General features: G+C 35.8%; 1 protein-coding gene across 1 annotated transcript in view; it reads right to left on the reverse strand.

The window, feature by feature from the left end:
- Positions 1–887: 887 nt before the first annotated feature.
- The window catches only part of SLC30A5 (solute carrier family 30 member 5), a 31807-nt gene continuing 5266 nt past the window's right edge, over positions 888–27428 (reverse strand). The window contains exons 2-16 of the mRNA XM_043887487.1: positions 23638–23760; positions 18843–18909; positions 17326–17411; positions 14622–14709; positions 11947–12034; positions 10675–10751; positions 10275–10445; positions 9492–9780; positions 9111–9319; positions 8332–8489; positions 7200–7329; positions 4710–4917; positions 3707–3933; positions 2615–2743; positions 888–2009 (exon numbers count right to left, since the gene is read on the reverse strand). Of these exons, the coding sequence (XP_043743422.1) occupies positions 1839–2009; positions 2615–2743; positions 3707–3933; positions 4710–4917; positions 7200–7329; positions 8332–8489; positions 9111–9319; positions 9492–9780; positions 10275–10445; positions 10675–10751; positions 11947–12034; positions 14622–14709; positions 17326–17411; positions 18843–18909; positions 23638–23760 (2221 nt within the window). The 3' untranslated portion in view covers positions 888–1838. The remainder of the gene's footprint in view (positions 2010–2614; positions 2744–3706; positions 3934–4709; positions 4918–7199; positions 7330–8331; positions 8490–9110; positions 9320–9491; positions 9781–10274; positions 10446–10674; positions 10752–11946; positions 12035–14621; positions 14710–17325; positions 17412–18842; positions 18910–23637; positions 23761–27428) is intronic.

A 27428-nucleotide genomic window follows, 5' to 3' on the forward strand; every position in this document is an offset into this window, starting at 1 on the left:
TTCATATTCCTACTAGTAGTGTCTGTGTTCCAGTTGCTCCATATCTGTGAATTTGAGCAGATTGTATTCTGATTTTATGTATGAGAAAAAAAAAACAAAAAAAACACCAGAGGCTGATTTGCCTAAAGTCATATCTTCATGCTGCCTTCTCTCTCATCTTGATAGTTGTCAATCACATTGGCTTAATTATCTTGCTATTTTTATGCCTTCTAAGGGAGATGACAATTTTATTTTTAAAGGGAAATAATAATTTTAAAAAATGATGTAATATTTATTGTACCTATCTACTTAAATTTTTTTAATGTATAAAAATTACATTAAAACATCCATATGCAATTATTTTCCCACCATTCCAAAATTTTAATATGTATTGAAGATTCTGGACCAGAAAATGTGTAAAGAGAAGACAAGGAATATCAAAATAACTTATAACAAATTTCTAAAACCTCTCACATATTAAAATTTGTAAGACAAAAATATGATTTACAATATATGTTTGCCATTATGGTATAGATAAGAAAATAGTACCCATACTAAAATTAATTCATCCTACTCATCAAAATTCCTAGTATAAGAGTGAAAATATTCAGATGCTTATAAATAGGTATTCAAAAGTTTCTTTTGGACAACATTCTTTGGTGTTCATAGAACTGCATATATTGTTATGTATCTATTTATCATACAGTCTTTTCAGACTATACATTCAGTTTAAATTGGAAATGAAAAAATATAAATTAGATATTATTACAGAAAGTACTTATAGGGTATTTTGATTTCATAGTGCCCAAGGGTTTATGAACAAGATTTACTTATTAAACTTTAAAATAACCACCTAATTCTTTGATATTTCTTTTATATTGACATGTTTCAGAAATTTTTTTAAAAACTTACATTTTTAGGCAGAAAATTCAACTGAGTTGACAGTTATCTATAAGTCTCTCCACTGGCTCTTCCACAGTATATAGAGCTAAATGAAAAGATGAAACGCCTCGCATTGTTTGGATACCAGCTTAATAAGGAACTTGGAATGCCAGATGCATAACAAGAAATGGAATAGTCTACTTTAGAAGAAGACAAGTGAGTGAATAACATGGACACAACTTAGTCTAAGTTCTTTACCCTAATAAAGCAATTATTCATTTGCAAATATTACCAAAAGTAAAAAAAAATTTATTTTACAGAGTGGTTGACTTTTGTAATACATCAAAATCTGTCATGTTATCCTTCACTGTCCTCACTGCTGTCTCCTATCAGTGGTTGCGGTCTCTCCCAAATAATTTAGTTCACATTTAAAGTGGCAACAAGGTTTTACTTAATGGATTTAAGTTATAATTAGAAACCAGTTTTATATACAGAAAGTCCATAAATATAGATCTTTTATTCCTATTTTATCCTAGGGCTATGCAAAAAATTGACTAAATTTTTTTCATTTGGGTCTTTGTAATAAACATGTTACATACATTATTTACAGTGGAGATGCTTTCTGGCAGAAAGTAAACACACAGAAGTAATTTTGGTCTTCACTTGAATCCATCATTGTATGTTCATTTTTGAAGATGATGTGATGATAATACATCACATTCACTCAAATTATAAGTTTGCTGTTTTACACATAATTTCAACAATTATTTTACTTGTACAATTAATGCTTCATTCTGTATTTAAATTTCCTTTAGAAAGATTCCTTGATCCAACTGTAGGGAGCTTTAAAAATTTTTTCAAAAACAACAAAATGTTTCTGTACAATTATGTGCAATTTTCTTCCTTCTGGTGGTATTATAAATACCCGGCCTTTTAATCTTCATTGTTCATACCCCAGCGGTAATTCCCAAGTTATCTCACATGATGTAAGTACCATCTTTGTAGTATTTCATGGACTCCATTTGTTTTGTCATAGCCAGAACATCATGAAATCCAGTACTCAGGCCAGACATATGTTGAAAGTATGCTTCTTTTTCCACTTGAATCGTTAAATTGTTTACTCCAGCGTCTTTAAGTATTCCTGTAACCTGTTATAAAAATCCATATATTGAAAAGCATTTAGATTAATCCATTTAGTGCACATGGATTAAATAATGAGTATCACATTTTAAAAAATAGCCAGATAGTGATAAGTCCTTAAAGTAACATTTGTTATTTAGCTGGTCAAATATTACACAGGATCTGTTAGGAGGCCAGTAGCTCACTGAACTGACATTCAGAGGAGAAAAGGAAAACAGCTATTGTTTTCAATTTGGTAGGTCCAGAATAGGGAGACAGGAACATTTTTCATCCTTATCGCTACTCTGCCAACTTTATTATTATTAACTTAGGACTATTTATAATAACTTATTTTTGACCATCTGTTGGTAATCAAGGTGGATTACAAATGAACTTTTTTTTACATTAACTTAAGCTTGTCCTCCACATAATAAAGGTTGACTTTATGTTTACTATTTTTGGATATAAAACAAATCTAAATGTAAAAAAGAAAGCTATCCCTGGACAGCTGTAAGGCTGTCCTTATCTTTAAAAAATTAAGTGACTATCGAGCTGTAGAACTTATAATGTGTACAATTTTACTTATGAATTACCTCAACTGAAATTATTTTAAAAACTTAAGATGATTGATTACCTGCTGTACTATTCTTTGTTCCAGCACATCAGATGTCACCTGTATATGAATTGTTCCTGCCACAATACTGGCAGAATGACGCCAAAAATGTGGGTCTCGGTATGATATTAATCCTTCAATTTTCTGTAGCTGTCAAATAAAAGGAGAGGTGATATAAATGGACTTGAAAGGCTAATTTACTGAACACAAAGCAGTCTTTCTGGTCCAGGAACCATTATTAAGCTGATTAAAAAAAAGAAAGAGCTTAGAATTTAGAACGGAATAGGAAGGACAACTACAAATAAAGGTGTCTACAATACTGACCTGGCAGTGATGCCAGCGAAGGAAGTTTGGAATAGGAAGTGAACAGGGTTACACAGGTGCCTTTATACACAATGGGTGCACACCTATTTTTACCTATATAACATGCACTTTACCTGTTTTAAACATCGGATACGTTTAATGAACTATGTGTTTTCCTTTATACTGATACAAACATTCAAGTATTATTTTATACTTGAGATAACACATTCAAAAGATAGCATTCATGTTCAACAATACAGGTTGGTTAAATTCAATGGGAAAAAATTTACAAAGCAGTACAAAACATTTTCTTGGCCATTTTTATTTTTAAAATATTTTTACTTAGAAAAATAACTCTTCAAAAGTATTTCCTTCCAGGTGGTGAAACTAACTATATATATTTTTTCTTTTTTATACTTTAAAACTTTCTGTAATGGACATATATTAGTTTTGAAGTAAAATACTTTTTTTAGTAGGACATAGTAAAAACTTTTTTTTAGTAGATACCAATTATGAGAAACTGACAAAACTTGACTAATTTTATTTATGAAACCAGTGTGGTTAAAATGTTATAACTTATATATTCAAGATGCCAACTGTTCATCAGCAGACCCTAATTACTTTAATATTAAATGGCAAACTACAAGTTGAAATATATTCTATTTTGTGTCTGGTTTTTATATGAATTGCCTGTCCATATTTTCAGTTCATTTTCTGTAAGACTGTCGTTTTCATTTTCATCTTGTTAGGCCAACTTAATTTCAAACACTATTTTAAAAGGAAGAACAGTAAGGAAATTATACACAGTACCTTTTCTAAGGCAATATGCAGCTCTTTTTCATATTCTGGTGGCAGCCTCAGAAGTAGAACCTGACAGGCATCTTTAATCAGTGGGACAACACTGAGAAATATTAATACAGCAATAAAAAGAGAACAGAGGGGATCAGCAATGAACCATCCAAACTGCTCTATAAGAATGGTGGATACGATCACACCAATACTGCCGAGCGTGTCTGCCAAAACGTGTAGAAATACACCTACAAGTAAGATACATAAAATATTAAAAATTAAAGCACATTTAATTTAGTTTTTTATTCATTCTACAAATATCACAGGGTATCTATTATCCACCAGGCACTGTGCTAGGGGCTGGTACTTCCAAATGATTAAACCTCCTCACTTTCATCAAGGAATTCATGGCATAGAGGTGAAAGTAAAGATTTGGGCAACTATTAACAATGTGGTGAGTTTTACGATGGTGTAGTTTGCCTGGGAAGGATTCCTAGAAATCATACACGTGCCAACTTTTGACGTTACTCAAATTATTTATATTAAAATATCAGAATGGGGAATTCTCTGGCAGTCCAGAAGTTAGGACTCTGCACATTCACTGTCAAGGGCGCAGGTTCAATCACTTGTTGGGGAACTAAGATCCCATAAGCTGCACAGCACGTCCAAACAAATAAATATCAGAATAAATATCTCAACATAAATGATAAATACTTCCCCTGTATTTTTTTTTTTACAATAAACATTTCCTAATTCTTTTACATGAAAGTGCATAATAACGCAGTTCCCCTTGCAACTAATATTTATTCAAGTGTTATTATGAAAGGGACTCTATAATTATAATAATTCATTAAAAAAAACTGACATTTATGAACATTTGTGGGCATTTTCTATAACAGATGATTTTAGATCTCCTAGCTACAGATTGGTTTTTTAAAATAAAATTGTACCAGAAGCCCAATTCTTAATACAGGATCACTCAGAACACAGTTGAAAGGTAGGACAGTTTCTGGCCAGGACTCACCCCTCATGTTGGCATTCATGCCTCTGCCTGCAGACCCGTGGCTGTGGCTGTGAGCATGCCCGTGGTCACCGTGTCCATGCACATGGTGTGAATGGCTGTGATCAGATGAGTGACAGCTTCCTTGAGAAGCTCCATGGCTATGGTTATGGGCATGGCTAAAGGCACAGATACCAATAAGGTTTACTATCAGCCCGCCAACTGAGACTGGCTAGCAAAAAAAAGGAAAGAAAACCTTTAAATTTGTAAAAAAAAACAAAACAAATTTGTTATCTAAAACTAACTATACAGCTATATGTTTTTTTGGGTTATAGTTTTGAAAATATAGTAAAACCTCACTAAATTCAATAAGAAAAAATTTTAAACTGTGAATTTTAGAATATTTTAGAAGCAGCACTTAAGTTTCAAATACCAAAGTGCTGACAAGTAAAAGGATTTAGGTTTGCTTTAATTAAATGATTAAGAATAAAAATGTACTTGATTCACAGTTTATGAATACGTAAATGATGCTAAAGTTTTGTCTTGTTTATTTAAATAAGAGTTTGAAAGTACTGCTTAACCAGAGCATGTATACACTGTACCTGAAATCTCATTTATATTACTAGGTAAATTTCAATACTTTAAAAGACAATGACTGTCATTTACTAACGAGTAGACTCCAAATAAACATAGTCTTATTGTGTCTTAACTATAATAAGATTTCCAAAAATAAAAAAAAGTGTAATGAAAAAGCATTTTTTCAAAAACAAAGTAAACAGGAGTATCTTGACTTAATGGTGCCACAATAACACCTCAAAGGATAAACAAAGTTACTTACCTTCATTACCACCTCTTACAAGGTGATTTGAAACAGTAGCTCATGGCACTATTTAAAATTTACATATATCTACAATTTCTCCTTTAGAGAAATCCATTTGTTTTATAAAAAGAACATATAAAAATAAGAGCACAGATTATTTTAATTAATTTTCAAAGCTAGTAAGAGACTAGCTTTGTAGTCTGTAGTAAACATGTATAGAGTCTCACGACTCAGACCATCCATCTGTCAGATTTAAAAACTTCAGTCAGCTTTATTATCCTGAAGAGTGTTAATGAATTTTGAATGAAATAAAATACTGCTTGCAGAGACTTCATTAGACCACAAATACTCTACTCTGTTGAGAAATACTTCATTTTTCTGTATTTCATCAGAATGAAAAAAAATAACAAAGTGAAAGGCCCCTCTAATCTGCCCTCTAAGAGTTAGTCTCTCCTAAGAGGATGGTGTATATTCTATGCACAATACTAATATACACATATATATACCTTTTAAAAACCAGTAACAGGATCATATTCAATACTACTTTGTAATTTTTTTCACTTAGTACATACTGTTAATATTTTTCATGCCAGCATATATTGATATATTCTTCTTTTTAGTAGGTGTGTAGTATTCTATTGTATGCGTGCCAAGTTTATTTAACTAGTCCTGTCACTGGTGAACACTGTGTTTTTTTTTTCCCTACCATTGTACAATAAACAATGGTACAATGAATGGTGCACCCCTACACCCTTGTGTGGATATTTCTATAGCAAATATTAAAGGTCAAAGATATAAGCATTAAAAACCCAAAATATATATCCAAACTACAATTCAAAAACATTTAATATATGCTTCCATCAATAAGATTCTTAATTGTTTTTAGTCATTTAATGATTAATAGCTGACTATAAAAAAAGTATATATACATATATATAACTTAATCAGTTTGTGGTAGATCTGAAACCAACATAACATTATAATAAAAATTCCACTATATTACCAAAAAAAATCCCCACCAATTAATAGTTGGCTTCCTATTACAAGCCAGGTGCTAAAATTTAAGAGTTGATATACACAATTCAGGTCCTGAAAATACATCTTAATTGTGGAAGAATGACAGATTAAACAACAGCTTTAAGTCAACGTTGCTATAAGAAGACCGCACAGATACAATGGGAATATTCAGAAAGGGAAGTCTAACATACTTTGAGGTGGGAAGAGAGGGATGAGGGGCAAGTACCCCACCAGAGGTGACATTAGAAGTACAGGCTAAAAGGGCAGAGTGTGGGAACGGCATGAGAACTACAGGGAAAAGCATGTAAAGGTTGAGGGACACAGGGAGAGCATTAAAAGTTGCCATAGCGCTAATTTAGAGTAATAAAGTCTTTGCAAATTTCCTCAGGTACCTAAAAACACATCTTCAAACAAAAACATTCAATAAGACAGGAAACATTCTATGTTTTAGAATGTCATCTAATATTCTGACTACCAATGTACTGGAGAAAAGTATATCAATTAATTTCTAAGAGTCAGCAGTGTAAATGTAAATAGCAAGATAGGAAGTTATGTTAAGTTAAAAAATAAATAAATAAAACCTTCTTAGGTCAGTAATGACAAGTAGTTAAACTTTAGCAGGGAAAAAGTTGTATGAGTATGAGTAGAAATTCAAACAGTAAAATGAAAAGACTTACTGTTAACATGTGTGTGTCTAATTCCGGAGGATCAATTAACCTAGCCACTGACTCCATAAACACAAAGAAAGCTATTACCACTAGAAAAAGCCCGTTAATAAATCCAGAGAGAATTTCTATTCGGCCATACCTAAAAATAGAGAATATATTTTTAGAAGAGGAAATGGACAAATGAAGTATTTTTAAAATATAAACATTGTTATGTTATAAATGAGGAAATGAATCCAGATTTTCAACTACACAAACAGTAAGACTTGAAAATTACCAAGATTTTAAATATCATAATAATGCTGGAAGGTTTATGTTTGTTGAGATTTTATGTGTTTATCAAAGTCCTTCTTCAGTGTCCCCTCTTATACAAAGCCTGTCCTAATTTCTTTTTTTTTTTTTTTTAGTTCTACCAGTTTATTGCTACCAACCCATCCCCCTCCACCCTTGTGTACCCATGCTCAGCCATGTAACCCCATGGACTGCAGCCTGCCAGTCGCCTCTGTCCATGGACTTTTCCAGACAAGAATATTGGAGTGGGTTGCCATTTCCTTCTCCAGCTGTCCTAATTTCTTAGCAAGAAGTTACTTTTCTTTCAAGACTTTGATGTTCTCTGTATCTGTCACAACACATAGATTCAGCTTGTATCAAGATTTTTTGTATCTTTGGCTCATCCATCTTTCAAAATATAAACAGCTGAAAATAAGAAGCTGAATTTATTAACCTATTTACAGCAGATCTTTTATCAAAATACTCTGCACAAATCAGGGATTCTAATATTCACTGAATGATTTACTTAGTGAAAGGATACTGCATGCATAGTCACTTCAAAGTTTGAATTCTCTTTTTAACAACAAAGATGTGAATGATCATGCACATTCCATGACCTCAAAGAAACACTGCTGGCCAAACAGCTCACTATTTAGCTGATTTTTGCTACCTATCTATGAGAAGGATTTGTCAGGGAGAATGGTCTTAAGCTTACTGCCATTCAGTATTTATCAAACGCTTGGTTTACTTCTTCTTATCTACTTTAAAGAAAAATTAGGCTCTGAAAAATTAAATTTGTGTTCAAGGTAGTAAAATTTTATCCCATGAGATGGAATTTGCTATTAACACAAGACTTGATAGTCAGTGTACCTACCCATAGGAGAAAATCCGAGTTGCTTTCCATCTGCTCATCAGGGCTGCAAAAAGTCCCATGACCAAAGCAGAGCAGTCAAAGAGCATGTGAAATCCATCTGAGATCAGACCCAGACTATTGGTCAACACGCCATAGAACAATTCCACAAACGTAAAAAGCTAAAACATGTTCGAAAAAAAAAAAATAATAACAATAGGGGAATAGTTTTTATTTCCAAAAAAAACAATTGGGAAATACTGTTTTAAGATAAATTTATCAGAATTTCATCATAAGGAATTTAATGCTTAATTACCCAAAGCTTACTTGAAGATATACTGCCTCTTTCATTACTTAACTGATTCTCATACAAGAAATCTCATTTCATATAAATGGTAAATCATGCTAAATCAGCTATGTCCATCTTATAAATTATTTAAAAGGAGATAGCTTTATCTACATGTCTGTAGAACTCAATAAACTAGATTAGAAAATGTTAGCAGTCTGGTTGGGTGTGAGATCCCAAACAGAGTTCATAAGAATCTTTATAAGCTACTCTATCTATTGATTTGAAATGGCACACTAAACCAATGCCTCTAAAATACCTCAGAAGTGTTTAAGCAGTATGAATATGATCCTGTAATCTTTCTACTAGAGAAAATATTTTAGCCCACCTCTATTAAAATTATTTGGGAATAAGAAAAATTACACCAGAACTGTCAAAATTAAAAGATTAAGCCTTCAAAAAGAAAAAAAAAAAGATTAAGCTTTCAAGACATGCCATTAATATTTAAAACTCTTACCAGATTCAAACACAAGAAGTAAAAGATCTGCCTAGAGTCATTTTCCTCAAGAATTTGTTTTAGTGATTCCTTAATAAACCTGGGGATGGACTGGGAACTATGCTGAAAAGCATCACCCATGAAGTTATAAAGAGGTGTTCCTTCAGGAGAATATCCAATGAGGGTACCTTTCTGTCCTCTCTTAGAAGGAGATGATAAGATGTTGGCAGCTAAAATGAGGGGAAAAAAAACATATATATATATTACAAAAATTTAAAAAGTTTACCCTATAAAACCCAACATGGTATCTATCAGCATTACGTGAGCACTGGACACATCCCCCAGTTAAGTAGCTGAACAGCAGAATCCGTCGGGAGGAACGTGCAAGGGGCAGATGCTCACACAAGATGAAGAACACAGCGCTGACCACCACTCCTCCGGAAACGACGTGCTCCGTGCTCTCCTGGTGCGCTGCTCGGCTCATAGCCCGGAGCTGGTCTGTTATTGGATGTGTCCAAACATTTCCAAAAAGCAGAGCACTAATGAAAATGGGAAAGGATCCATAGCGGGCACATTTGGAAACTTCCATTTTGACTGAACAAATGGACTCGACATAGAAATCCAGGATCATGACAAAAAAAATAACCGTTGTGAAAGGCATGATGAGAGAAAACCAAGAATCGACTTTACTCTAGAAATTAAAAAAAAAAAATTGTTAATAGCATATGGGTATAAAGTTCACATCTTATAGTTAATCCATTTATGTATAAACAAGTACTTCCATGATTCAATACAATTTGTAAAATGCCAAAATATGAGTTATAAGATATTGGCACATTTTCCTAGTATTCCCCAAAGTATTAAAAAAAGAAGCATTATGGTTTAATAATTTTATAAATGGTAATGTACAATCCTTGGGTTTTTGGGTAAGTATTAAATTATTTGGGGTAGTATTTAACTGATTCCTTCTGGCCACAGGGATGGGAGGGGTACATAAATGTAATAGTACTTGATTTGTATTTTCTATAAAGTTAACTCTAAAAAATTTTCAAAACCTATAAAGAAAATGCAAAGAAATTTAAGCCACTTGCAACATCAAACTGAAATAAAATATAATGTACTGAACTAAAATCTATAAGTAATAGTAATTTATTTTACTTATTACCAATAAATTCCTGCTCTTACCTCAGTTGTCACAGAAAGAACAATGACCCATGGGCATAAGAGAAGTACAGAAACAATTTGGGATAAAGCTTGAAGACGTTTGGCTCCACCAACATCTATAGAGAGTTTTCTGGAAGCTGTATGGAAACCAACTTTACAACACAAAGCCAGTACTAGCAACAATACTCCACCCTGTGAGTAAAAGTAGATAAGTCTTATTAGAAACACAGAGTTCAATACTTAAGCCTTAAATACATAATATTTAAAGAAGTGGAGCTAGCATGTGTTTTTCATAACCCAAATTACTGAACTACTTAAATGGTTGGCAGTACTGTAAGTCATTTTAAATGCACATTTAAAGTTAGTGTTGCTGTAACTTTTCAGAATCTCTCACGTTAAGAACAAAGAAAAGAAAACGTACCTTGTGATCGGCCACGCCTAAGAAGGCAATGGCTGTGTACAGCATGTGGGTCAGGGCACTGTCATGGTGTCCCTCAGCTAAGTCAGTTGGAGTAAAGGAAAAAAAGTTAACTCTCTGAATCCTGACGTCCTCCTGGAATTTAGCTACTATTTTGGGTTGACCATTAGTCTGAGGGCCCCAAACCTGACTATCCTCAACAATGTTTCCCTTAAAAACAAAAGAAAATAATGAAAAAATTAATTTAGGGAACATGATTTGTAAACTAGAATGGCTTGTATATACTTCTTTTGTGTTTCCAAGACAAGTATAATAGTGCTTAAGGCATAGTTGTTAAATTTTAGTACATAACCTCCAAAAGACATATGCATACATACTAGAACAAAGTGGCAAGAACAGGGAACCTCCTTAGACCAGCCTATCTGATGGAATTAAGGTTGATCTTTTGAAATTCCATGTAAAACTCAGTCCTAAATCTTCTTCTGAGTCATTGATAAATAACATAAGCCTCAGCAAAATAAGCAGCAAGCAAAAGAGAGCAGGGTGGGCAACAGCTGTTTTAACAGTCAACCCAAAGTTTTGCAAAAGCCACGCCATTCTCTTTCACGTAACACAGTGAGCTGGTATTAGTTTACGAACAGGCTTTAGGGCAGCACCAATCACCAGGAGATTCAAAACTGGTGTTCTGAGCCCTGCTAAACGGAGAGGGCTAAGGTATGTGGATAGGCCAGAACAAGTCATGTCTGCAGAGGAAAATGAGTAGATATATTTGATTCAAAGTTGGGTTTAGTCAATATAAGAGTGGCGGGTTGGGTTGGAAATAATTTAGAGCAAGAGCGTGAATACCAGATTAAGGAATTTAAACTTCTTTCAGTTAAGAAAATGCCAAAGGTTTTTTCATTTAATTTCAAAAAACTTTAATAACTGCCACTGCTTTCTAAACGGAGCATTTAAATTGTTAAATTACAAGGCAGCAAACAGATTGATTTTATTGAGTGAGTAAATCATACATATATATGTAAACACATACATACATTAGCACCACACCATTCTAAAATATTCTTTCACTGTCCCAAAATTTCGGGTGCTGTAAAAGACATTTAACTTAGAATGAATTTATTCACTATTTGAATACTGATTTAGAATACCTACATTAATCTATGAAAGTTTCATTCATGATTGATTAGTTTAATTCAGTTACTCCTCCTTTCCCATTCTGCCAGTCTTCTGTTTTTCTGTAAGACTAAAAAACTCCCATCTTCTGCAAAAGGATACGGTGTTCAGCCATTTTAGCCATGAGATCATCATTGTCGAAAAGCAACAGGCAAATCACAGCAATAATGAAAAAAGCAGCTCCCCTTGTCTGAAAATGAAGAGAATAACACCAAGAGTGGCTTTTTCAAGTGTTGATTTTTAAGACCATGACTATATAAATGCTAAAGAAAATTTTCAAATACCTATTTAAAGATAAAATAACCTTTGACATTAAAATCTTTACACTATACAATGTAAATTTATAGCATTAAGAGTAAGATGCAAAAGTAAAGAGCTCCCATAAATTCTGCAGTATATTTTCAGGGCACTTTAAGACACTTAATAATGACAACTTCAATTGTGCCTTTGCTAATATGAATAAGGATATTACCATGCACAAACTGTTAAGTGTTCAAAGAACTAATCTTAAATGTTACTTTGCTTCTGTTTGAAAAGCCCAAGTAGCTAAGGAATAATTAGTAGTGACATTTTATTCTATAACATGCAAGAAATAGTGAAGACAGTTCATTTACAATAATGTCAGTACTCTAGTTACCATTCTTCTAGGGAAAAAGAACAGAGGGCATGTTAAGAAAATCAGCAGTCATCTCTAATATCTGGTAAAAGTATAATGCACTTAAAAGCTGACACACTTCTTAAGTTCTCATTCCAGGACAGAATTTTGACAAAAGAAAATTAAAGGAAGGACATACTATCCAGGTTTATGCAAATTCTTCAGAATTTTCTGTACAGAAGCAATCTAAATAACACTATTATACATTCTCTAGTTACAAATGTACAGGTGTAATAAAAATTTTAAGTGCAAAATGATTTTTATTCATTACAAGATAACCACTATACTTGATAAATTCCCTATTAGTGTGGTAGGTATTTTGACAAAGTCAGTATACATAAGCCATACCATTTAAAATTTCCTAATTTTCATTGAATCAGGACATCGTAAATTAACAATACCCAAACATGGAGACTATAACTTAGACTTTTGTTGCAAAGAGGGCACTGAAAATTCTGTAGTACTTCACAGTCAGAACTAAAAAAAAAACCACAGGTCTGGTTAGATGCCCAGACTCATTACTGACGCTAATGAGAGGATATATAAGATCTATACTCTCATTTTAGTGCAGTAAAATTTTTAATGTTTTAAAGTCATTGGTATTTATTTTATGAGTTGTCTTTGTCCTTAGCTCGTTTATGTTGAAGATCTTCAGCTTTTTTTTTAAACTATTTGAGTGATCTGAGTATATTTTTTTAAAAAATGTAAAATTTTGTGGCAATTTGTTACCACTGTTAGTTTGCACAATGATTTTTCAAATATTCTTATTTATCTGTTCTCTTGGCTGTGCCACGTGGGACCCTAGCTCCCCTCCAGGGGAAGCGTCCCCTGCAGTGGAAGCTCGGAGTCTTAACCACGGGACTGCCAGGAATTCCCCGCACAATGGTATCTGTTATGTAGACGTTTGTAATCATTATGAAGTCACATGTACGGGTTTTCTCTTTTGTGATTTTTTTACATTGATTTTGGAGTACACTGTGAGTACACTTAACATTTATTTTGGAATACTCTGTGAATGAAGGAAAAAGATTAAATAGTAGCATATACTTTAATACCCATAGATCCAATCTGAAATGTACAAGCTGGGCAGACTCACTTTGCTCTACTTGGCATATTGCTTTGGTCACTTTATTTTATTCAGTACTGAGCCTGAAAGTCCCTTTCAGAAAAGAGACTATTATACCTATTTGCAGAAAAGAGACTATTATACCTATTTGCCTTTATTTCTCCTTTCCTCTGTAAGACAGGGAAGCATTTAATTTGCTAAGTAAAAAGTATTGTAGCTGCAAGAACTTTTAGTTGCATATTGATGATAAATTTACTAAAAATAGATCAATACTTAAATTATATAAGATGAATAGGGTTGCCTACTTGGCAAATGTTCATCAAACTTTAAATATAACAAGTTTTTAGGGATATATTTTCCAAAAATGATGTACAGGAGTTAAGAATGAAGTAGGCGAGGGCTCGGAAAAAGCATGAAGGAGATGTTTGCAGTGACTGATCAGTTCTGTATCTTTGACTATGGTGATGGTTAAACAAATCTAAACACACACACACACAAACATATACACATGAGTGTATGTAACACTGGTGAAATCTGAATACTGTCTATGGGTTGTACGGATGTCAGTTTCCTGGTTTTGACGGTGTACTTGAGCTGGTAAGACGCGCCTGCTGACCCTGAGTGAAGGCACAAGGACCTTGAGCTGTGCTGTCTGCAGCTTCCTAGGCTTCCCAGGTGGCTCGGAGGTAAAGAATCTGCCTGCAGGGCAGGAGACGCAGGAGATACGGGTTCTATCCCTGGGTCAGAAGATCCCCTGGAGGAGGAAGTGGCAACCTGCTCCAGTATTCTTGCCTGGAAAATTCCATGGACAGAGGAGCCTGGCAGGCTGCAGGCCATGGGATCTCGAAGAGTCAGACATGACCGAGTACACACACACACAAGCAGGAATTTATAATGATTTCAAAATAAAAAGTAAAAAATAGAACACTTCTGAGAAAAATTTATAATTAGCAAAAAGCCTTGCTTTCTTCTAAATGGGAAAGGATACACTATTTTATTGCCTTGGATAATATTTTACTTGTATACTTTCAATTTTCAAATAACGGAAAGTTCTACCTTTGCTGGTCCTCCTCCAGAACTAGTGAACAAAACGCTGAGCAGTGAGATGACAACAACGTCACTGTGCTCGAAGAGCAGCAAGGTCCTGCAGAAATAAAACCGTGATTCATGAGATATGTCTGATCTTTATCAGGGAGCAGGAATTCAACCGGATTCAGGGAGAAGAAAATACATCTTTCCCCTTGATTTCATAAACCATTATGGAAAAGATAAACATGCACAGCTGCCTTGGAAAATATTCTGGCATTATGTATCTTTGAAGGTTGTAACTGCAAATATCTACTAATACTACTTGTAGGATTATCATACATATTTCTTATATACATGTACCAGGAAACACTTATAAGATACCAGCATTGTTTGCAATATTCCTAAGCTGGAAACAACCTAAATACTCTCTGATGAGAGAATGGATAATGTAACATAGAATATATCCATTCAAAGGACTAGTATACAGTGGTAAAAATCAAGGAAATTCTATGAATATACACAAATTCTAAGAAATACAGAATTGTATACTTTAGAAGTGCTACAGACTGAATGTTTGTGTCCCCCTCCCTGCCCCAAGGTTAAACTCAATCCCCAACATGATGGTATTAGGAGGTAAGGTGCACCTTTGAGAGGTGCTTAAGGTTATGAGGGTGAAACCCTCATAAATGAGATCAAAGGCTTTATAAAAGAGACCAAAGGGAGCTCCCTTGCCCTTTCTGCTATGTCAGTTACAGTGAAGAAACAAGACGGCTTTCTATGAACCAGGAAGAGATCTCTCATCACACATCACATCACCTGTACCTTGATCCTGGCCTTCCTGGCCTTCAGAATCCTAAGAAACAAGTGTGCATTTTTAAAAAGTCACCCAGCCCATGGTATTTTTGTTACAGCAGCCCAAATGGACTAAGACAAAAAGAGCGAATTTTATGGTATATGAATTATTGTATTTCAAAAAACTAACATAAAACTGAAAGAACTATATATACACATGTATATACATACACACACTACATGCATCAAAATGAGTAAATCTCAAACACAACACTGAATGTAACAAGTATGCTGCACAGAAGTACATGCAATGTAATTGTATTCACATCAAGTAAAAAACTTGCAAAAAAGAAATACTGGTTACATCCAATGGTAGCCAGACAGGGATTTAATCAGGAGGGGATTCATAAAGCCCCAGAGGAACTGGTAAGGTTTTATTTGGGGGAACACATGAATGTTCACACTTATGTAGATTTATTGTTTTATATGTATGAAATAATGAAAAATCACTGCCAGCTGAAGGGAGCTTATAGGATCTACATGGTAACAGATCTTGAGCTTCTCATTAAGAAAGTTTTCATTTTTCCTCTTTACTCAAAAATCTAATGAAAACATGGCAGTGATTATTTTAGTTCTATTAATATTTGGGAAATTACAATTAAAAAAAAATATATCAGCAGAATGAGCACTTGAAGTAAGATAGGCTATGGAACACCAAAGAAGTCTACGATCAAGAAGCTGAATGACTGAATTCTTTAGTAAAAGAATGAGAGGGGCAGCGTTGGCAGAGGAGCTGGTGGTACTGAGGGTTGTAAGGGCAGAAACAGATGACTAAATGAGGAGCCAGATAAGAATTAACAACTTTCCCCCGTCCTTCCCTAACACTCAGTGATGGTGATTTAGTAACAAATAGACCAAAAGATCACCTTAGGAGTAAGAAATTATCACTCAGGCATATTTAAGCATAAACTGAAAAGGCTTTCCCCAAGCTGAGAAATTCCAGCCAGCTTTCCCACCACTCCAGGATCCTACTGCTGTCATGGACAGGGATGTGACACTGGAATTTTAAATATTCCTCTTTCGAAAAGTAAACAGGGTAAACAAGCTAAAGGGAGACAAACCCAGAGCTCGTTTATTCGCTGGGAGAGGAGAAAAGCCGTCTCACAAAGCATTTCCCACTAATCACTTCCTACTCTGTCTACTCCATCACCCTGAGTGAATTTTTTTAGAATACCCTTCAGCTTACTCCTTACTTCTTGTCCCCATATTCCTCCCTCATCAATGGCAAGGTACTTTTTCTTATAATTTTGAGATAGAGAAACATTAAGACTTATACACAGTTGCATCTGTCACAATTCTTATTAAATTAAGTGGCCCTAAGCATTTTGCCCCCCGAACTGATCAATTTACATAAAAGAATCCATATAGACTTAGGGAATATGAAATGAGAGTTAACTCATCTTAAATCTGATGATTGGCACACTATTTTCAAGACATTTGTTTATAACCATACCTTTCACACATTTTCTGTGGGTACTAGAGGACTTTCAGAGTTGGGGGAGGGAGCATTTTCAAAAGATTTTGCTCTCCTCCCCATTGGCTGATTTTATTTACCATTTTAGACTTTTCATTTCTAAAATCAGCTGCTAAAAGGGATATAATCAATGACTAACAAAAAAGCCATTTGTGCTAAAATTTTTCTGAAACTGTTTGGTGGACTCTAGTAAAATATCTATGACAGATCATGAACAATACATTAATGCTATTCAACAAAGAACTAGTTCACAGACTAAATAGGTCCTCAATATGTATGTATACTCACTTAGTTGTACCTAATGCTATCAAAATGAAAGCAGCATTTGTATTTAACTGACAAAAATATTTGACATAAAACATAATGGCAAAAAACTAATATTCAAAATGAAGCATTTCTATTTACCTTAGTGGTCCACAAAGTGTGAGGCCAAAAAACCACAAGAGTGAAATGATACACCCAGCAATTGCATGTTTAAATATTTTGATCCACTAAAAATGGAAACAAAAAATTTAAAATTTCAGTCATGTTTAGCTAAATATCTCAAAATCTTAAACAAAACACACACACACACAAAAATAAACAAAACACAAAGGGGAAGATAATGGTAGCACAAATATTTTAAAAGCCAAATAATTATGCATTTTGAAATCAGGCAGAAATTATTAAGATGTCTTAACTAAATCTAGATTTGCAAGATACTACTCTGTTTTGCATTTTCTATATTCTTCTCTGGTGCTAGATCCTGAAATCTTTTTCTATAGAGTACAATTTTCTCCATTTTTTACATTAGTTCTCACCAGTTTGCCAGGAACATAAAATGTTTTAGTATTTAAATTCTTTTCCAGCAGGAATAGTCAATTCTCCAGTTATTTGAAAAGAGAGGGGGAAAAAGTTAAGATGGGGTTTAAAAATTAATCCTGTTTTAAAAAATGTTGGTCTCTAAAACAGAGGTACTTAAATTTCTTTCTAATGAAAAATCACAGCACAGGTTTCTAAGTTGTGGCATAAAGCAAACATATAGTAGGGTGTGAGTGCTGTCCAAAGAGGTGATAATGTGAGATGATGATGCAGAATGTAGGACATTTCTGGGTATGCATCCTGAACCTCAGATGCTTAAAGAAAATAATGATGATGATGGGGGAGACAGCTAGTATGCATTGCATACTCACTACTTGGGTTTTCCCACTAGTGGTAAAGAACCCGCCTGCCAATGCAGGAGACTAAGAAATGTGGGCTTGATCCCTGAGTTTGGAAGATCCCTTGGAGGAGGGCATGGCAACCCACTCCAGTATTCTTCCCTGGAGAATCCCCATGGACAGAGGAGCCTGGCGGGCTACAGTCCACTGGGTTGCAGAGAGTCTGAAGCGACTTAGCACTCACAACATGTCCAGCACTGTTTAAAAGAACTTTACATTATTAATCCATTTATTCCTCATAGCTTCATTAGGAAAGCATTATCATCTCCATTTTCAGGTGAGAAACTGAAGGTAAAGAAATTAAGTAACTTACTTTAAGGAAGAGTTAGTAACTAGAGCAGCCATGAATTTGTCTGACTCTAGATGCGCTGTTCTTAACCTTTATGCTTCGCCTGTTCCCCAGTGACATCTCATAGTCTTGTGGGCATGTCTACATGCCTGATTTAGAAATCTTTTCAAAATATGGATCGTGTATTAAATAAAATAATTATATGCATGCTTGAGACATTTTCTACCCTATACTACATTTTTAAATACTTCATTATCTTAGCACTTTCTAGTGTACTCTTAAAGCCTCAGTTCTGAAAAGCTAAGTCAAGAGCAAATTAACTCTACAAATGTTCTGCTGTGCACCTAAAATCATTCAATAAGTAATCCTGATCAAGGAAAGAACACTGCCTCCTGGTCTACTGCTAGGACACAAGGATTCTGCAAAAGACTTACCTGGCGTTTGGTAATACTTTTCCCAGAAGAAAAAGGCTTTTGAAACAAAACCATAAAAAATGCAGTCCTGTGAATATTGAAATATTAACAAATTAATATTAATTAATCTTATATACAAGGTATGGTTTTACGTAAAGACACTTAAATATACTGCAACTTGAAGGGTATGTTAGCCTCTAAAGAAATTATACTACAGAACAACACTTATTTTAATAAGGCTTCCGCCATGACGTTTTGGGAACTCCTCTCTTTTGTAATGGCCTTCAAAACCCAGTTTACAAGTCACAAAAGAACTCTCGATATTTTTTTATACTCTGAAATACCAAAGAAAATAACTCCTATTTTCTCAAAAATTCAGTAATAACAAATCTTGAAATAGAAATGAAGAAAGTACTAGTTATATACCCTACCTTTCACATACCCAAAATAGTTATATAAAAATACATATAACTGGTTCTTAATATTTCCTAGTCAAGAATCACTTTTCATTATTACTGAAATTATACTGCCAGGAGTGTAACAGACTCTTATTAATACAGAGGTTGGTCACCATCAGTCCCAAGGTCCAAAGATCTTTTACAGAGGATTTCTTACTACATGCAGAATAATGTAAAAGGTATACTATAAGCGGGCCCTTCCCTGGTGGCTCAGATAGTAAGGCGTCTGCCTGCAATGCAGGAGACCCAGGATAGACTGCTGGGTCAGGAAGATCCTCTGGAGAAGGAAATGGCAACCCACTCCAGTATTCTTGCCTGGAAAATCCATGGACAGAGGAGCCTGGCGGGCTACAGTCCATGAGGTTGCAGAGTCAGACATGACTGAGTGACTAACACTTTCACTTTCTTTTCAAGCGTACCCTGTATTAGGAAGGGACATATAGTGAACACAAACCAGTGTGGTTCAACTTGGAAAATGAGGAACATCTGTGCCCACACAAGGCTCAGGTGACATTCCATGCCAGCTGGAAGGTTAGACTACCCCAGTAGGATGGTCTGGGAATCCCTAGGGCCCCTGAGGCCCTTTTAGGGGGCTGTGAGGTCAAACAATTTTTAAAGAGCTATTTAGACACTATTTATTCTTTTTACTTTTATTCTCTCAGGGCTGTGCAGTAGAGCTTTTCAGAGGCTAGTTCACGTGGGATACTGCACCAACTGAATGCTGACGCAGATGTGGGAATCCAGCTGTGTTCTATTAAGCCAGACATTAAATTTGCAAAAACCGCATTCAGTTCAGTTCAGTTGCTCAGTCTGTCTGACTCTTTGTGACCCCATGAACTGCAGCACGCCAGGCCTCCCTGTCCATCACCAACTCCCGGAGTTTACCCAAACTCATGTCCATTGAGTTGGTGATGCCATCCAACCATTTCATCCCCTGCGTCCCCTTCTCCTCCTGCCCTCAATCTTTCCCAGCATCAAGGTTTTTTCAAATGAGTCAGCTCTTCGCATGAGGTGGCCAAAGTATTGGAGTTTCAGCTTCAAATCAGTCCTTCCAGTGAACACCCAGGATTGATCTCCTTTATGATGGACTGGTTGGCTCTCCTTGCAGTCCAAGGGAGTCTCAAGAGTCTTCTCCAACACCACAGTTCAAAAGCATCAATTCTTTGGTGCTCAGCTTTCTTAATAGTCCAACTCTCACATCCATACATGACTACTGGAAAAACTATAGCCTTGACTAGATGGACCTTTGTTGGCAATGTCTCTGCTTTTTAATATGCTGTCTAGGTTGGTCATAACTTTCCTTCCAAGGAGTAAGTGTCTTTTAACTTCATGGCTGCAGTCATTTTGGAGCCCAAAGAAATAGTCAGCCACTGCTTCCACTATTTCCCCATCTATTTGCCATAAAGTGATGGGACCAGATGCCATGATCTTAGTCTTGTGAATGTTGAGCTTTAAGCCACCTTTTTCACTCTCCTCTTTCACTTTCATCAACTGGCTCTTTAGTTCTTCTTCACTTTCTGCCATAAGGGTGGTGTCATCTGCATACCTGAGGTTATTGATATTTCTCCCAGCAATCTTGATCTTGATCTTGCAGCTTGTGCTTCCTCCAGCCCAGCGTTTCTCATGATGTACTCTGCATAGAAGTTAAATAAGCAGGGTGACAAAATACAGCCTTGATGTACTCCTTTTCCTATTTGGAACCAGTCTGTTGGTCCACGTCCAGTTCTAACTGTTGCTTCCTGACCTGCATACAGATTTCTCAAGAGGCAGGTCAGGTGGTCTGGTATTCCCATCTCTTTCAGAATTTCCCACAGTTTATTGTCATCCACACAGTCAAAGGCTTTGGTATAGTCAATTGAGCAGAAATAGATGTTTTTCTGGAACTCTCTTGCTTTTTCGATGATCCAGCGGATATTGGCAATTTGATCTCTGGTTCCTCTGCCCTTTCTAAACCCAGCTTGAACATCTGCAAGTTCACAGTCCAAACATTGCTGAAGCCTGGCTTGTAGAATTTTTAGCTTTACTTAGCTAGCGTGTGAGATGAGTGCAATTGTGCGGTAGTTTGAGTATTGTTTGGGATTGCCTTTCTTTGGGATTGGAATGAAAACTGACCTTTTCCAGTCCTGTGGCCACTGCTGAGTTTTCCAAATTTGCTGGCATATTGAGTGCAGCACTTTCACAGCATCATCTTTTAGCATTTGAAATAGCTCAACTGGAATTCCATCACCTCCACTAGCTTTGTTTGTAGTGATGCTTCCAAAGGCCCACTTGACTTCACACTCCAGGATGTCTGGCTTTAGGTGAGTGATCACACCATCATGATTATCTGGGTCATGAAGATCTTTTTTGTACAGTTCTGTGTATTCTTGACATCTCTTCTTAATATCTTCTTCTTCTCTTAGGTACATACCATTTCTGTCCTTTATTGAGCCCATCTCTGCATGAAATGTTCCCTTGGTATCTCTAATTTTCTTGAAGAGATCTCTAGTCTTTCTCATTCTATTGTTTTCCTCTATTTCTTTGCACTGATCACTGAAGAAGGCTTTCTTACCTCTCCTTGCTAATTTTTGGAATTCTGCATTCAAATGGGTATATCTTTCCTTTTCTCTTTTGCTTTTCACTTCTCTTCTTTTCACAGCTATTTGTAGGGCCTCCTCTGACAGCCATTTTGCCTTTTTGCATTTCTTTTTCTTGGGGATGGTCTTGTTCCCTGTCTCCTGTACAATGTCACAAATCTCGGTCCATAGTTCTTCAGGCACTCTATCAGATCTAGTCCCTTAAATCTATTTGTCACTTCCACTGTATAATCATAAGGGATTTGATTTAGGTCATACCCGAATGGTCTAGTGGTTTTCCCTACTTTCTTCAATTTAGGTCTGAATTGGGCAATAAGGAGTTCATGATCTGAGCCACAGTCAGCTCCTGGTCTTGTGTTTGCTGACTGTATAGAGCTTCTCTATCTTTGGCTGCAAAGAATATAATCAATCTGATTTCGGTATTGACCATCTGGTGCTGTCCATGTGTAGAGTCGTCTCTTGTGTTGTTGGCAGAGGGTGTTTGCTATGACCAGTGTGTTCTCTTGGCAAAACTTATTAGCCTTTGCCCTGCTTCATTCTGTACTCCAAGGCCAAATTTGCCTGTTACTCCAGGTGTTTCTTGACTTCCTACTTTTGCACTCCAGTCCTCTATAAAGAAAAGGACATCTTTTTTGGGTGTTAGTTCTAGAAGGTCTTGTAGGTCTTCACAGAACCATTCAACTTCAGCTTCTTCAGCATGACTGGTTGGGGCAAAGACTTGCATTACCATGCTATTGAACAGTTTGCCTTGGAAACCAACAGAGGTCATTCTGTCGTTTTGAGATTGCATCCAAGTACTGCATTTTGGACTCTTTTGTTGACCATGATGGCTACTCCATTTCTTCTAAGGGATTCCTGCCCACAGTAGTAGGTATAATGGTCATCTGAGTTAAATTCACCCATTCCGGTCCATTTTAGTTCACTGATTCCTAGAATGTCGACATTCACTCTTGCCATCTCCTGTTTGACCACTTCCAATTTGCCTTGATTCATGGACCTAACATTCCAGGTTCCTATGTAATATTGCTCATTACAGCATCGAACCTTGCTTCTATCACCAGTCACATCCACAACTGGGTGTTGTTTTTGCTTTGGCTCCATCCCTTCATTCTTTCTGCAGTTATTTTTCCACTGATCTCCAGTAGCATATTGGGCACTTACCAACCCGGGGAGTCATCTTTCAGTGTCCTATCTTTTTGCCTTTTCATACTGTTCATGGGGTTCTCAAGGCAAGAATACTGAAGTGGTTTGCCATTCCCTTCTCCAGTGGACCGTGTTTTGTCAGAACTCTCCATCATGACCCATCGGTCTTGGGTGGCCCTACATGGCATGGCTTAGTTTCATTGAGTTAGACAAGGCTGTGGTCCATGTGATCAGATTGGCTAGTTGTCTGTGATTGTGGTTTCAGTATGTCTGCCCTCTGATGCCCTCTCTCAGCGCCTACTGTCTTACTGGGGTTTCTCTTACCTTGGTTGTGGGGTATCTCTTCACACATTAGCACAAACTAAAGTAAAAGTTGATGTTTTCGCAAGCTAATAGAGTGTGACAATTCTTTTTTTTTTTTTTTTTTAAAATCCAGCCTATTATCTCTAAGCTTAGGTAGTCTATCTTAAAATATATATATATATATAATATATATATATATATATGTCTCAAATGCTTTTCAGGAGGAATAAAATGCACAAAATATTTTATGTAAAACTTCCTAAAGATACTCAGTTAACACAGAATTTTCAAAGACATTAAAAAACATTAAGGAAAAAAAGAACTGCACACACTCACCCAAGTTTTAATATAAAAATGAACTGAACAATGTGAACTACTTTTAGGAGATCATATGATTCAAAAAGTCCAACAGCCTTCAAAAATTTAGTGAAACATAGTAACACAATATATTTCGTTAATCTGAAAAATAAAAACAGAAACAAGTTTTGGTTATCAATGAAATCACAAGGAACTCTGAAATCTTTTTCTTATTATACAATAGAGGTCATTATGAAAACCATAAATATAAACAAAATACGAAACAAACAAAAACCAACTCACCCCCCATGTGATAACTACTACTAACACTGGTATATATACTTTCAGATTCTTTTCAATGTACGTGAATGTATTATGTATAGGTACAGTCTATTTAAAAAAAAAGCCAAACTAAAAATAAACATTTTTGATTTACTGAGTTGCTTTGACTACTTTATAATGCACTTTTTAAAGAATTACTCCAAACAAATAAAAAGAATAAAAACAGAAACCAAACTGTCATGAAATGAGACCACAATATAGGAAGGGAGAGGATGGAAAATGCCTGAAGTTTTTCCTCTCCTCTGCTTCGTTAAGTGGCTGCAGTAGTCATAGTTGAAGTCAAGTGACCTGACCTACAGTCTTGAAAAGGCTTAGGAATGTGAAGCACCTCAGAAAGGGTGTGGAGAGGGGAATGGAAACCACTCCAGTATTCTTGCCTGGAGAATATCATAGACAGAGGAGTGTGGGGCTTTATAGTCCATGGGGCTGAAAAGAGTTGGACATGACTGAGTGAATAACACACACACACACACACACACACACACACACACACATATCAGAAATGTGCCAAGTAGTTAGGTCTCCAGAATCCCACCCAGCACAGCCAGGCAACCATTTTCCCTCAATAAGGACAGAAAAAGTGAAGTTTAGCCTCTGGAGAGGTCTAGACAAAAGGCAAATGGAAAAAGAAAGATGAGGTGTTGGACTAAAATCATAGAGATTAAAAGGAAGTTTCCCTTCTTACCCCAACACACCTGCTTTCCCTCATTTAGCTCTAGCATCCTAACTGTCAGACTTCAATCTCCCAGCAGGAGAACCCTTCTCTGGGAAGCCCACCAGGGGACAAGCCCTACACAAGTCTTCTAACTAGCTTTTTAGGCCTCACTCACATATGAAAAGCCAAATCTGGGTAATTAATCCTTTGCAATAATGAGAGATCAAACTAAAATAACAAATTTAAAAGATACAGAGAGCATAGGCAATAGTAGAGAACATCAAAGAACTATATATCTTCGGACAAGAAAGAACAGTGCATCCATGAAAACCTGGTGCTGCCATAAAAAGAAAGGGAAAAGGAACTCCTGAAAGAGCAATCAGAAAACAGTGAGGAAATCATGTTTTCCAGCTTAGTAGAACAACTCATTTGAAAAGACCCTGATGCTGGGAAAGATTGAAGGCGGGAGGAGAAGGGGACGACAGAGGATGAGATGGATGGCATCACCAACTCAATGGACATGAGTCTGAGTAAACTCCAGGAGTTGCTGATGGACAGGGAGGCCTGGTTTGCTGCAGTCCATGGGGTCGCAGAGTCGGACACAACTTAGCAGCTAAACTGAACTGAACTGAGTCTTCTTTGATCATATACCTCTAGTATTAAAAAAAAAAAAAAAAGCACCTGAAACCCATTATTTATCTAGATATTACAAACATGTACTACTACATTGATATTATTATATATTATAAAACACACACAAATTAGAAATGAAAAAGAATGAGATAAAAATTTGAGAAATTCTAACAGATCGTCTTCACAAGTCACCCAGGAGACTACTTGCAAAGCTTACATCTAACAGGAGTTAATATATTAAAAAGGAGGTACAGGGGATGTGCAAAGCAGCACAGCATAGGAAGAATTCTCTACCCATGGGAGGAAAATACAAAAAAGCAGACACAGAAGTTTAAAGCAAACCTTAGTCATTCAAATAGTAGTGCTAAAACAGCTGGATTTGCAATGATACCAATGTACATAGGATGCTCTAAAAAATCATTGAGTGTGAATCATTAAGTCTCATTGCACTAAATCAACAAACAGTAATCTGCTTAAGAAGACATCAAAATATATACTTTTGGAAGTTTTAATGCAACTGTGAAAATAAATTTCAGCCCCTGAAAGAATGAATCTCAACAATTCTATCATCTTCACCATCTGACAGCTCATTTTCTGTTTTACACCAAATAACATTAAAGAAAATTAAATTTAGAACAAAATGGTTTTTCTTTTCATGAACATAATCTGCGGGACCTTTTAATGATGCCATTTGGGAATTTTAACAATGTGATAATTATCACCAAAAAGCTAATAAAAACATTTTGCAGAATGATGTAACTCAAATCCTAAAGCACAGAGGTTCCTACTTAATCTACCTATAGAATAGTATAAATATTGAAATTTCTGTTTAAAAGATCAAGCACATTTTCTGGGGTGATAAAAACGGCCTACAACTTGATTGTGCTGAAAGATGAATATGCACTTGCGAAAAATGCAAACTGGTACCTTTAAAATCTATGCATTTTACAGTAAGTTATATCTCAATGAGAAAAGGAGTACTGGAAAAAATAATAAAATTATGGCTATAACAACAACAGAAAACTGAGTGTATTTTGCTTTTGGATTGTTTGCAGACTGGTTGAAAACACAGTATGACATGAAAAATCCATCGCATTTCTAGCAATTATGTAGGTATGAAAGTAAATGTAAATGCACTAGAAAAAACAAACCACTAACATTTAAGAGCTGAAAAGCACCTTGGAGATTCTCTAGTCCAATTCCTCTCCTGTCACAGATTGGAAATTGAAGTCCACAGAGTTAGCGAGGGCCCAGCCCTTGACTCTTAAGTATGCTCTTTTACTAGGTCACATAGAAAACCCAAGTTCATCCAGAAGGCTTTGGGGATTCCCATCTTTTAAACTGTTTCCAATTATACATTCACAGTGGCCCTCACGAAGGGTAAAATCATTAAATATTACAAACAAAATGCATATTAAACTCAAGATTAATGTAGATTTTCTCTTTTTAAGCTAGGGCTTCCCTGGTGGCTCAGAGGGTAAAGAGTCTGCCTGCAATGCGGGAAACACACAGGATTGATCCCTGGGTTGGGAAGATCCCCTGGAGGAGGAAATGGCAACCCACTCCAGTGTTCTTGCCTAGAGAATTCCATGGACAGAGGGGCACAGCGGGCTACAGTCTACCTGGTTGCAAAGAGTCGGATACGACTGAGCAACTTCACTTAAACTAGAGAAAAAAGTCAGATAGACTGAAGTAAATTAACTACATTAATGCTGATGATCATGGTAGCAATTTGTAATTAGCCAATAAAAATACTACTTTTGAGTTAGAACTCTTCTGTTTATTCAGTTCTTAACAAGCGGACTTACATAATATGTGCTCAGCAAATGTTTCCTAAACAAAAGAATGCTTACTCTGCTGTTAACACTTGTGTGATACAGCGATGTCTAGCCTAGCAACACGGACAGCACAGTAACACAGTACATAACTGGCAGTCAAGCTTCTGGCAATTGAAACTGTCATCCACCCAGGCAGGAATTCAGAATGAGGGAAGAGAAGAGGGAAGCTCGAAGCCTCAAGCGCTTCACTCCTTCAGCTCTTAACTAGATGTAAAAATAAGGCAGCAGGATAGAAGCAAGGACGCAAAGAACGACACAGTCAACAAGCCAGGGAGGATAAAACAAGAGACCAGAAAAGACAGACATTAAAAACCCCGGCAATCTGGGAATTCCTGATGCCAGCAAAGGGCCTTGTACTGCCC

Source organism: Cervus elaphus, chromosome 25, assembly GCF_910594005.1.
Source record: "Cervus elaphus chromosome 25, mCerEla1.1, whole genome shotgun sequence".
NCBI classification, from domain to species: Eukaryota; Metazoa; Chordata; class Mammalia; order Artiodactyla; family Cervidae; genus Cervus; species Cervus elaphus.